This window comes from Bufo bufo, chromosome 4, assembly GCF_905171765.1.
Source record: "Bufo bufo chromosome 4, aBufBuf1.1, whole genome shotgun sequence".
Classification (NCBI taxonomy): Eukaryota; Metazoa; Chordata; class Amphibia; order Anura; family Bufonidae; genus Bufo; species Bufo bufo.
Window position 1 is genome coordinate 495,079,574 of NC_053392.1, and position 14,093 is coordinate 495,093,666.

General features: G+C 44.3%; 1 protein-coding gene across 1 annotated transcript in view; it reads right to left on the reverse strand.

The window, feature by feature from the left end:
* The window catches only part of HNRNPLL (heterogeneous nuclear ribonucleoprotein L like), a 102,690-nt gene that overhangs the window by 58,647 nt on the left and 29,950 nt on the right, over positions 1-14,093 (reverse strand). Inside the window, exon 2 of the mRNA XM_040429578.1 lies at positions 4,762-4,880. Coding sequence (XP_040285512.1) covers positions 4,762-4,880 — 119 coding nt within the window. The remainder of the gene's footprint in view (positions 1-4,761; positions 4,881-14,093) is intronic.

A 14,093-nucleotide genomic window follows, 5' to 3' on the forward strand; every position in this document is an offset into this window, starting at 1 on the left:
CCGTACTGATCTGAGCCGTCTCAACCCGAACTCCAGACTGGGCGGTGAAAGGGGGAACTACTGGTGCGGCTGAAGTTGGTGACTGCCAATCAGGGTTTGCCAGCACCTCAGGGATTCTAGGGGCTCTACGGGCCTGTCTGTGCGGTGGCTGCGACGGGGTAACTAGTGCACGTGCCACCGTACCAGCTTCAACTGCCCTTCTGGTGCTCGCTACTTCACCATGTTGTACGGCAGTGCTGGTACTAGGTCCAGGAAGGGCTGCGCTGCTGGTGTATGCCTCACCACGTGATCCGGCAGCGACAGCCCCACTCTGCTGCTCTTGAAGCGGATCCTGCATAACCTGTGGTCTAGCGACACGGGGCCGGGTACGCCTGGTGCTGCCAGGGACCTCAACCTCCTCGTCCGAACTTTGGGTCAGAGAGCCACTGCTTTCTACAGGTTCATATTCTGACCCGCTAGATTCATCAGATGAGGGTTCCCACTCCTCATCCGACTGGGTCAGAATCCTGTAGGCCTCTTCAGAAGAATACCCCCTGTTTGACATTTGGACTACTAAATTTAGGGGTATTCCCTGAGACTACCCAAGAAAAAAAGCAAGCCTGTCTTACAAAGGGGAGGCTAGCGAAGTACCGGAGGCCGCTGCGGTTGATAAAAAATATCAAAACTGATTTTTTTATCGCCGCAGAGCGTGTAAAGTGAATGTGCAGTGATCAAAAAAAAAAATTTTTTTGTCACTGCGGTGGGGCGGGCGTGGGTGAACGCACGTGTGGGCGACCGATCAGGCCTGATCGGGCAAACACTGCGTTTTGGGTGGAGGGCGAACTAAAGTGACACTAATACTATTATAGATCTGACCGTGATCAGTTTTGATCACTTACAGATACTATAAAAGTACAAATGCTGATTAGCGATACGCTAAACAGCGAATAAAAGTGACTGCGGTGCGGTGGGGTGGGCGCTAACTGACGCTAACTACCTAACCAAGGGGCCTAAACTATCCCTAAAACCTAACAGCCAATACTAGTGAAAAAAAAAAGTGTCAGTTTACACTGATCACTTTTTGTCTTTCACTAAGTGATTGACAGGGGGCGATCAAGGGGTTAATTTGGATGATGGGGGTGATGGATGGTGATCAGGGGCTAAGGGCAGTGTTTGGTGTGTACTCACAGTGATGTCTGCTTCTCTGCTGGATCCAACCGACGAAAAGGACCAGCAGAGAAGCAGAGAAGCCATATAACAGATCATATTTACTAATATGATCTGTTATCTGGCTTGTGATTCGATTTTTTAAAAATCAGCAACCTGCCAGCGACGATCATTGGCTGGCAGGTTGCTGATGAAATACTCCTCTAACTTTTGCCGGCCCGCGATGCGCATGCGCGGGCCGGCTGTGACCGAAATCTCGCGTCTCGCGAGAGGACGCGCCGGCGCGTCCAGGAGGAATGAATCAACCACCTCCAGGACGCGTCTGTGCGTACAGCGGTCCGGAGGTGGTTAATAGCCGATTTGCATGGGCATTTTTTTTAAAATAAAATCCCAACCCCTACAGTGCTCTCAGTATACATAATGTCCCCCATAGTGGCCCTCAGCAGTAATAATGTCCCCCATGATGGCCCCTAATATCTCCCATAGTGGTCCTCAGGTGTCATGTTTCTTTTTAGCAAAAAATAAATAAATCACTCACCTCATCCACTTGCACGCACAGAGGAAGTCGCTCCTCTCTTGATTGTGAAGGACCTGCGTTAAGCATGATGATGTCACCGCAGGCTCCGAGCTTGCATGGTGACGTCATTACACTGAACGCAGGTCCTTAGGCAGGTTCTTCACAATAAAGAGAGGAGCGGCTACCTCGGTGCGTACAAGTGATTGAGGTGATTTTTTATTTTTAATCCTTTAAAGGCCATGTTGCACTAGGACGTCCTGTTTTTTGATGGCCGCTATTCACTGGCCGTTAAAAAAAATACTTCATGTGAATAGCCTTATTGATTGCAATGGTTCTGAAAACAGCTGTGGCACATTTTTCCCTGTTGTGTGCATGTAGCCTTAAAAAGGTATTCCGGTAAAGTAACTTAATTTTTGAAAAACTGCATTAAGGCTGCGAGCTGTGACCCAACCAGAACCCATACCTATACATATAACCAGAGCTTTAATTTACCTTACAATCCATTTGTCCAGCTCCTGTGTGAGCCTGCAACACACTGAGTATCATGGCGCCTGATCTTCCCTCAAAAAACTACAATCCCCACAATCCCTAGCTATCCTGCTGTGAGTGTTGGTGTTTACTGATTGGCTGCCTGATATACAGTCCGGTCACGCCCCATCTCAGCAATCAGCAGCACACTGACACGCCCTTTGTTTCACAAGACATTTAGCTGGAGAATTCATAGCAACACACTGAGCATGCTCGACCTAATAAAGGCTCAGAACTACAGGTCGATGCCATGGTCATTTATGAGGAAACAGTGGGTAGCAGAGGAAGAAAACTACTTTTATAACTACGGAGCGGTAAATATGTGAAATTTACATTATATTAGGTAATTATTGATGATAAATTAGTCTAAAACATAAGTTATATTTATGGTAACCGAAATACCCCTTTATTATTTCTTACAATATTGTTGAAGCTTGCACTGCAGTTCTACAGTGGATCTGCTAGGACAGTGATGGCGAACCTTTTAGAGACCGAGTGCCCAAACTGCCACCCAAAACCTAATTATTTATCACAAAGTGCCAACACAGCAATTTACCCTGAATACTACAGTCCAGTATAGTCTATCTTCCATGTACTTTATTATTTAGCTATAATAGCTTGCATTCAGTGCGCTGCCTGTGCTGTTCATAGTGCGTCCTGCGCTGAATAAATTGCAGGAAAAGTCTAAGGCATATTGGTACTCCATAGACTTTTTCCAGGGTGCGGGTGCCCACAGAGAGGGCTCTGAGTGCCGCCTCTGGCACCCGTGCCATAGGTTCGCCATCACTGTGCTAGGAGAAGGCTTCATGCTGCAATGCACTTTGATACTTATTCACACCCTGCTGCACTGGGGAGATGGTTAGATCTTGGCCACATGACCAAACTGCGGATGGATGGGGGGGGTGAAAACAAGGGTAAAGCAAAAGGAAAAATTATTTACATAACGGTGGGGGTATTAGAAGATTAAAGAAAACACATTGGGGCAAATTTATCATAGACCTGGTTTTATGCTGGTCCATGATATGCCCTGCCGGAGGCTCTCCATCTCATTCACAACGAGGCTTCTCGTCATAAATTAGGTGCGACCCCAGCAGTCCATGCGCCTAAAACAAAATCTATGTCAGCCCCCAGTTGAAGTACGTAGATTTCAGTCTTCTTTTACGCCAGTTATCTGATGTAAAAGATTAATGGGCCAAAAGTCCTTGAAACGCCTCCCTTTTTGGGAAAGCGGCGAGGGTGGCGGAGAAGTGCCACTTGCACAACACACACATGTTTGCAACTTTTTTTACACCATAAAACTGGCGTGGGGGAATGATAAATTTCCCCCATTAAGTGAGTCTGTAAAAAGAGGCCCGGTCAGCTCTCCTGTTTAAAAAAAAAATACTTGTATTCCCCTTAAAATAGTAATGTCAGGGCAACTTTTCTTAAAAGTTTGCACTCTGTCACTCCTTCGTCATTTTTCTTGGTCATATATAAACAACTAGGTGCTACTATTCCAAGCGGCGTGACTGGACAGTGTCAGTGTGTGGGGACACCCCAAACAACAGGTATTTTACAATGGGCCAACCATGTAATGCTCGGACACAATGGTGGCTGTTTGCAGCAGCTCTCCGTTCTGCCAAAAAGGGGAATAGCACAAACAACCATTTCACAGTTACCATTACTGACGTAATCCCGATTGGTCGTGGGCCAACCTACGCTAAATAATTAGTGTAGGGGTTCTGCAGCTTTTTTTATGATGATTTATAGATCACGATCTGATCCTGGAGGTCCGACACCCAGGTCCTCCCGCCGATCAGCTGTTTGAGAAGGCAGCGGTACTGGCAGTAGCGCCGCAGCCTTTCTCGCTGTTTCCAGCAGGCCCAGTGACTTCATGACTAGTATCACTGGCCTGGGCACGGCTGACCCCCATACATTTGGATACTAGTCGTGATGTCACTGGGCCTAAGGTAAACCGCGAGAAGGCCGTGGCACCACTGCCAGCGCCGCTGCCGTCTCAAACAGCTAAATATCAGTTTAAAAAAGCTGCAGAATCCCTTTAACATCATGGCTAAATACTTTTCTTGTCATGCCTAGCAATCTGCACAGGATGCTGAGATGTGTGGTTCTGCTCTGCAGGGGTCTTGCATACTGGCTGCACAACTAACAAGTAGTATAGATGCGAGATTGGGCTTATCATAAATATTTCTCTATGTCCTTTACATGGAACACGTGTCACTACCAAAAGTTTTTTGTAACAAACTATCATCATTAAAGGTCACTATTGAAAAATATGAATTAAAGGGGTTGTGCCAAGTTTGCAAGTTATTCCCCCTATTCATTCTCTATGAGAAATAGCAGAGTACGGCGCTGAGGTATTTCCAGCTGATCCCATAAAAAATTAACGGTGCGTCAGGGCACATGCTCAACCTACCGATCCATCAGATGTGAGGAACAGGACCCTATTCGCGGGATTGTGGGGGTCCCACCATCTTGTGGGTAGGGGATAACTTACAAACTTGCCACAACCCCTTTAAATCAAAATTAGAACATTATTTTTCAGTGATATTTAAGACAAATAAGAATCCTACCATATGGTGCCAAATTTAGAAAGCGCCTCCACCAGGTCAGCCTCCACAACAGACTCACACAGCCCTCGAACATGCACTACTGGAGAGACTGACACTTTGTGATGGTTCCCACCTCCGTCCTGTAAACAAAAAGGGAATTATTCTTATTAGTGCAAGGTCACAACTGGTTATGTGTGTAACAGGTCTGCCAACCAGAACCCTGGTGTCCAAGGCAGATGGAGTCTACATCTCTCTCGCATATATAAACCAACAAGAAATACAATCAAATGCTAAATTTAAAGTGATTCGGTCACCAGGATTATGCCTATAGAGATGTTCATATGTGCAGTTAGGTCTCCTTCATCAAATTTTAAATATACTTGTGTTTCTGCCATCAATCGATGGTATTCATATGCTAATTACCTTCCTAAGGAGCCCAAGGGGCTGTCCCCATCGCCGTTGAAGCCCAGCTGAACCCCTTCTCCTGGAGCCCAGCAATGCCCCACATCCAATAATGCCCTCCTTCGAGCCCTGACGTCACTGCCCAGAAGCACCATAATCCCGCCCATGCTGCCAGCACAGGGAAAGAAGACCGCACAGGCACTTACATGCCATGTCCTTGGGCATGCGGGGCTGAAGGAGGGCATTACTGGATGTCTGGGCAGCAAACTCTGCAGAGATGAAACGTGGTCTGGAGAAGACAACTATAATGGCCTGAATTCAATGGAAAGAGAAGAACTCTAGAGGAGACGTCACCTGTAAGTCACTAAACGTAAATGATTATTCTGCCACTGACTGTCTGGTCAGCGCTGTAGTCACTCATATGGTCTACAGCGTGATGATGGCTGATAGAAACAACTCCCAGCATACTGCTACACCTATACTGGGAGCTGTAGTTTCACACTGTACAGTGCTCGATTCTGGTGCTGTATTCATGTAATGAGCTTGGTTCTGGTGCTGTATTCATGTAATGAGCTCGGTTCTGGTGCTGTAGTCATGTAATGAGCTTGGTCCTGGTGCTGTATTTATGTAATGAGCTTGGTTCTGGTGCTGTATTCATGTAATGAGCTTGGTTCTGGTGCTGTAGTCATGTAATGAGCTTGGTTCTGGTGCTGTATTCATGTAATGAGCTTGGTTCTGGTGCTGTAGTCATGTAATGAGCTTGGTTCTGGTGCTGTAGTCATGTAATGAGCTTGGTTCTGGTGCTGTAGTCATGTAATGAACTTGGTTCTGGTGCTATATTCATGTAATTATCTTGGTTCTGGTGCTGTATTCATGTAATTATCTTGGTTCTGGTGCTGTATTCATGTAATGAGCTTAGTTCTGGTGCTGTATTCATGTAATGAGCTTGGTTCTGGTGCTGTAGTCATGTAATGAGCTTGGTTCTGGTGCTGTAGTCATGTAATGAGCTTGGTTCTGGTGCTGTAGTCATGTAATGAGCTTGGTTCTGGTGCTGTAGTCATGTAATGAGCTTGGTTCTGGTGCTGTAGTCATGTAATGAGCTTGGTTCTGGTGCTGTATTCATGTAATGAGCTTGGTTCTGGTGCTGTAGTCATGTAATGAGCTTAGTTCTGGTGCTGTATTTATGTAATGAGCTTGGTATGGCACCACTACTACTGTATATTAAATAGCACACTGCACATGCACTTCATCCTCTCCATTTACTGTAGTGGGACTTCATAAAATTGAGGAGACGTCACCTGTAAGTCACTAAACGTAAATGATTATTCTGCCACTGACTGTCTGGTCAGCGCTGTAGTCACTCATATGGTCTACAGCGTGATGATGGGTGATAGCATTCTCTTTTGGCACCACTACTACTGTATATTAAATGGCACACTGCACATGCACTTCATCCTCTCCATTTACTGTAGTGGGACTTCATAAAATTGCCGAGCCAGCGCTCAGCTGTTTTCAGAAGTCACAGAGGATGAAGGCACATGTGCGACTTGCTCTCCATTTAACTTTGGGACACCATTCCTCCAAAAGTGGGACCTATTGATGTGTCATAAATGTCCCATATTGTTACATTTTTAATTTGATGCTACTAATTTAGTGTATTTAATTCCCTATAAATTTGGTAACGGAGCTGTGCGCCAAAAAGACTTCTCGCACAGGATGCCATGTAACCTAAGGCCAGCCCTGCACAGCTCCCTCCCCTGTATGGTAACTGTGCTGGGTTATTGCAGTCCACCTCCCATTCAAGGGAAGTAGCATTCAAGAATCAAGATACCACAAAGGCCACCTGGAACATAATATACATGCATGACAACCCCTACTAAGGAGGGGTCAGACTGCCCTTAAGCGAACAGAGCATATCCTCATAATATGCCATGTGTCTACAAATGCGGCAGCGGCTAGTTAATGTTACCATGTAGACCTAGATGTGGTGGTTTTACTAATTCACTAAGTGCCTAGATAATTAAAGACCTAGTCAAAAGGCTTTGTAGATTGCAGCCACAGATGCAGATTGTTTTAGTTTTCATTTTACCATTTACACTATGTGGGTTTCTGGACAGCAATATTCACCCTCACACAAGCGGAGCAATCAGAGGAGATGCAGAGGGAAGGTCTGTGAGGCCTTGTATCCGAATAACTTTAAACCTTTAAGGACATTCACTGTATTTGTAGCCACATGTGGCCAGCTCAGAAGCCGAGCGGGTGCTGTAGCCGTCGGGTGCCTGCTGTTTTACACAGCAGACACCTAGATGCATTGTCTATGATCGATGATAACGTTAATCACAGACTTTTAACCCCTCAGATGCCGTGGTCAATTTTGTGCATGGCGTCTGTGTGGTAAAATCCCGAAGGCGCTGTGCCGAGATCAAGGGAGGCATTCGGTTGCTGTCGAAGCCTCAGGCTGTCTGAAGGCACCTATAAGCCCTGACGCAGGAACATAGGCTGAAATGTCTATGGGAAAAGTGATCAGATGATTGCATGTTAAAGTCCCCTAGGGGGCATTACAATAAATTTTAAAAAGTCAAAAACTGTTTTTACAAAATATATATAAAAATTTAACTCCTCCCACTTTACCCGTATTAAAAATAAAGATCATGAGCATAGCTATGTCCCAAAATGTCCATACTATTAAAATATAAACGTGCTTTTTTCATCACTTCACCTCCCCAAAATTTTTTTAGAAAAAGTGATCATAAAGTCATACATAGCGCTGCAGACGTAAATATAAAAAAAAAGTTATGGAATCAGAATATGCCCAAGCAATGAATTTGTTGTTTTTTTTAAATGTTTTTTTAAAAGTATTAAATCACAAAAAAAACTATATAAAATGTGTATTGCTGTAATTGTACTGACCCAGAGAATAATGGTAACAGGTTTGACAGCATTAAAACAAAACCCATAAAAGTAAAGCGGAATTGTTTTTCCAATTTAGATTTTTTCCAGCTACGTCATATGCAATATAAAATGGTAGGAAGTACAACTTGTGCCACAAAAAACAGGCCCTTATACGGCTATGTGGAAAAAAAAAATAAGTTATGGATCCAGGAAGGGAGTAAAAACAAAAAACCGCTGGGTCCTTAAGAGTCACCAAAAAAAAATCGACTGATCTACTGGCGAAACGGCTTTGGGTCAGGAGTTGGCCGAGAGATCTTTGCACCATTCAGGGTATGTTTAACCCCTTCACGTCTGCAATCTGTATATATACGTGATAGCTGCACATGCCCCGTGCAGCTACCGCGTATATAAACGTTCTGGCAGCTCTTTAATCCAAGCGCTGCAAAGCGCTTGGATTTAAGCTTCTGCCCCTGCCCTGCTGCTGTCACGGACAGCATACAGTCTAGTAATGCCGGCAAGGGGCCAATCAGAGTGGCCCCTTGCCGGCAATCGATCCGATTGGTTAGTCTGTGCAGACTAACCAATCGGATCGCGGCAGTGTTAAAGTGCCGGTTTCAGGCTCTGATCTGCGCTCTGCAGATCAAAGCCTGAAAGCAGATAGTGTAACTCATGCCCCCCGATCTGTGCCCCTCCAAGCCCTTAATGCCGATCTGTGCCCCCCCATCTGTGCTCTGCTGATCTGTGCCCCTCTCCTGCTCGGATGGCATGCGGTCCGCTCCCTCCCCGCCCCCTGCATTAATTTTCAAGCCGCCCCTCCTGCCCCAGCCTCCCTCGATATCCTCGATATTGTGGGCAGCCTCCCCCCCCCCCCCCCCCCTTTCCAGCGCTGCCCCCCCCCCCCGATCCCCCTGCTGTGTGCGATGGCGGCGGCTCAATTACTGAGCCGCCGCCATCAGCAGAGAGTGTCAGCTCTATGCTGACACTCTCCTGTAACCCCTATAGATGCCGCGGTTGCGGCATCCATGGGGTTAACAGAGGGAGGGAGCTCCCTCTCTCCACCATCGGGGCTGCAGCGCTGTGATTGCAGCACCCGATGGTTGCCATGGCAACCGGACGCTTTGCAAAAGCGTCCGGTTGCCATGGCAAAGGCGTCCAGTGCTGCCACCTACAGGCAATCTGGAAGTACTATACTTTGGAATGCAAGAGCATTGCAAAGTATAGTACAACTATCAGCCCCACTGGATCTTCAAGATCCAAGAGGGAACTGATAAAAAAAATAGTGAAAATAATAAAAGTAAAAATAAATAAATAAATAAAAATGTAAATTAGAAAAAAGAAATTGCCTTTTCCTATAAAAAAAAATGAAAAAATAAAATAAAATACACATATTAGGTGTCGCCGCGTCCGTAACGACCATCTCTATAAATATATCACATGATAGACCCCGTCAGATAAACACCATAAAAATAAAATAAAAAAAACAGTGCCAAAAAAGATATTTTTGTCACCTTACATCACAAAAAGTGCAACAGCAAGCGATCAAAAAGGCTTATGACCCCCAAAATAGTACCAATCAAACTGTCACCTCGTCCCGCAAAAAATGATAACCTATTTAAGACAATCGCCCAAAAAATAAAAAAAGCTATGGCTCTCAGACTATAGAGACACTAAAACATCATTTTTTGGGTTTCAAAAATGCTATTATTGTGTAAAACTTAAATAAATAAGAAAAAATATACATATTAGGTATTGCCACGTCCGTAACGATCTTCTCTATAAAACTATCACATGACCTAACTTTTCAGATGAACACTGTAAAAATAAATAAATGAAAACTGTTCCAAAACAGTCAATTTTTGGGTCACCTTGCCCCATAAAGTGTAATAATGAATGATCAAAAAATCCTATGTACCCAAAAAAGGTACCAATAAAAACCTCAACACTTTCTGCAAAAAACGAGCCCCTACACAAGACGATCGGCACAAAAATAAAAAACATATGGCGTTCAGAAAACCAATCCAGCAAAATCTGCCTTCCAAAAACCGTATGGCATTCCTTTCCTTCTGCGCCCTGCCGTGTGCCCGTACAGCAGTTTACGACCACATGTGGGGTGTTTCTGTAAACCGCGGAATCAGGGTAATAAATTATGAGTTTTGTTTGGCTGTTAACTCTCAATGTGTTAAAGAAAAAAAAATTATAAAAATGGAAAATCTGCCAAAAATGTGAAATTTTGAAATTTCATCTCCATTTTCCTTTAATTCTTGTGGAACGCCTAAAGGGTTAACAAAGTTTTTAAAATCAGTTTTGAGTAATTTGAGGGGTGTAGTTTCTACAATGGGGTCATTTATGGGGGTTTCCACTATGTAAGCCCCATAAAGTGACTTCAGACCTGAACTGGTCCTTAAAAGGTGGGTTTTGGAAATTTTCTTAAAAATTGTAAGAATTGCTTCTAAACTTCTAAGCCTTCTAACGTCCTAAAATAATAAAATGACATTTCCAAAATGATGCCAACATAAAGTAGACATATGGGGAATGTTAAGTAATAAATATTTTATTAGGTATGACTTTCTGTTTTAGAAGCAGAGAAATTGAAAGTTGGAAAATTGTGAATTTTTCCAAATTTTTGGTAAATTTGGGATTTTTTCATAAATAAAGGTGAAATATATTGACTCAAATATATGACTGTCATGAAGTACAATGTGTTACGAGAAAACAATCTCAGAATGGCATGGATAAGTAAAAGTGTTCCAAAGCTATTACCACATAAAGTGACGCATGTCAGATTTGAAAATTTTGACCTGGACATTGGGGCATCAATGACCCTTGGTCATGAAAGGGTTAATTGTGTTCCTTCCATCTTAAACCTCAGTCTCCACAATCGCCTCTGTTGCATTGTGTTTGGGGCGTTGCTGCTATGAGACTTTGAGGTATGCTCTTTCAGCTAGTATTCTTTTTCCCTGTATTTTTTTGCACTGATCTCCCGGCCTCTCCTTGGGTTCTGCTCCTCATCTGTGTGTCCCGCCTTGTGCTGCCTGTTTTATAATACATGTATGTACTGTTTATATATTTACAATAAAGCTTTTTGGATTTTCATACATACGAAAGTTAGTTTCAATTTGTTGGTGATTATTATGACTCCTTGGGGGGTCCGATGTTTTGATATCAATTCTGTCCGGTTAATATTGGTTGACCTGGGTCCTTAAGAGGTTAATAGTAAATGCTTAGTAACTTCTTCTAGCATCCTGGCATAATAGTATGGCTCAGGGTGCAGGTAGTTCCAGCTAGGGTTGTCACGATACCAAAATTTAGCTTTGATTTCGATACCATAGAAAAGTATTGCGATACTCAATACCACGCGGAAAAAATTAAACACCAAAAAATCAACCAATGACTTTAATACTGGGGGGGCCACACTGCGCCACCAATAAAAATAACTAATGTTTAATACAGATACGGGAGGCAGGTGCCGGCGGCAGAATCACATAGCCGCCACCCGACCTCTATGACAGGGAGCTGCCATTAGCATCAGTTAACCCCTCAGGGCACCTGCCTCCTGTATCTGTATTAAACGTTAGTTATTTTCATTGGTGGCGCAGTGGTCACAGCCCCTCCTCCTCCCCTTATTGGTGGCAGCGGAAGCAGCAGCACAGGGGGAGGGAGAGACTGCTTCCTTCTCCCTTGTTCTGCTGAGGGACCATGGCGCAGTAGCGCAGCCTAGTATCGGTAAAAGGCAAATCCCGGTATCGATACCGGTACAAAAGTATCAATTGGGTATCGATATTTCAATACCTGGTGCAACCCTTGTTCCATAAAAAAAGATTCTACAGTATCATCTAGCACCTGGATCTGAATTCTTTTGTAAATGCATGTAATTAAAAAATTTGTGTAGCCAGTGAACTATTCAATAAAATGTATCTTTATAGCACCAACTGCTATACAGATTTAAAAAAAATATATAATTTGTCCTGCTCACTGAGATGGTCGCACATGCTCAGTTTCATTCTTCAACTGCCTCCTGAGCTGTGATAGGGAGAGGATGGACACGCCCCCTTAGCTGCAGCAGAAAAGACACTCCCCTTTAGATTCCAGCTTGATATAAATCTAGCAGAGCAATGAATGGGGAGATCTCTGGATCCATGTGAGGATCAGGGCTGGTTCTAGTGTTAGAAAGAGATTATTGTGTAATATAGTATGTCTGATTTTCATTTTTTACACTAGTCATGGGATAACCCCTTTAAAAGGGTTGTGCCACTAATATAAATATATCCTGCCCAACAGATATTGCTGTTCTATCACTTTTCCCAAATACTACCATTTATCAAAACTGCCTTAGTCTAATGTTATTGGCCTACCATTGCAGTCTGTGGCAGATCGAGTGTTCAGTTGCTGTAGGTTACGTCCTGCTTTGGAGCCTTGTAATGTGGGAAGCATCATTTTAAGAACAAGGGGCTTGGTTAGCTTCACATCATCTGCTGATATCAGGAGACATCTCACTGCCCTAAGGCATGATGGAACAGCAGATGAATGACAAACCAGGAAGGAGGATTCCATCATGGGAGATAGGAGAAAACTGCAAATGAGGTCAATTTGGAAAAAGAAAAAAAAAAAAAAAAACTGTCCAAGGAGGAATGGGAGCTATAGTAATCAATGAAAATAAACTTTAGAGTTAGAAATTGTTTATAGCACAGTGGTGTTGGGGGTTTAGCAGTCCGTGTGAGCAAATTGTGACAGTGCCTGTGAGACAGAGTACAGACTGCCAAAAACATGAGATGAAAATGCTTGCCCTATGCTTGTTGAGGGTTGGATTCAGATGCAAGCCAAATAAATTAGCAAATGGCTTGTCATTCAATTCCCTGATCTTGAGTTTAAATTTGGCTCTGAACTAGAACGTCACCGAGGGAAAGTACTTATGTAAGTGAATGTATTACCTGATATAAAGTCAGCTAATAGTTAAAGGGGTGTTTTTCCCCATCACATTAGCCAATTGCAGACATCACATGCTATAAATGTTTGAACAATTTCACAGCAAATATATTTTTTCTCTTCTTTAATTACATTTAGATAAAATGAGTTAAACATAGGTATTCCCGGAGACAGCGTCTTTACATAATGATCGTCTCTGAGTGCTAGAGAGCTGGAATCTGTAGCTTTGATTGAGATGCCAACAATATTAAGTGCTCTGCAAATATAAAGAACAAACTAAATCTACAATCTGAACTTCAAGTCCAAGCACATCGTATTGACCCTCGACACGTAGCGCTGCTGTATCCTGGTCATTTACTTCCAAACAATGGTAATGACCGGCTTGCCACGTTTACTGCTTGCAGTAATACCTCCTAAAAGCCAGAAGTGTAGCATAGGGGTTACCTTTTTATAATTGTATAAGAGCAGGGCCGGCGTCATAACCCGGCATCCCCGGGCAAGTGCCGGGGCCCAATGCTCCTGGGGGGGCCCACTGAGCTGCTATGAGCACTTCCATCAATACAGATGGGAGCTCTCACTGCTGTCATTTCACATACGCAGTACCCCTCTGGTGGGCCCTCTGAGCTGCAGAGACTCAGGACACGCCCCCTCTACACAGGACACACGCTGCCTGAGGAGACTGGAGAGAGACCGCACGGCTGGAGCTGGAGCAGAGAAGTGTGAACACAGTCTGTAAGTCTGCACTGTGACTGTCTCTTCTCTGTGGGACAGAAGGAAAGGGGGGGGACACTGCTGCTTCATTCTATTTAGTTGTGTTACTGTTTTATTAAGCTGATTGCCTCCATGACACCTGCCCCCCCCCCATATCCTGCCCCCCCCCCCCCCTATATCACCCTTATGGAGCCCCTGCTGTCTCCTTTCCTCCCTCATGTATCCAGGGCTCCTGTCCCACCCTCCTATCTCCTATTGCTGCCCTGCACAGACCTCCTGCCACTACTTGTATGAATCCCCCTCAGAGCCCCTTCAACCTACTTGCTGTGTCCACCCCTCCTGTCCATCCAGGGCCCCGAGCCCCTGTCTCACTCCTCTGCCTCTCATTATGGTGGCATCTGAACCGCATTCACCATAAGGACCTT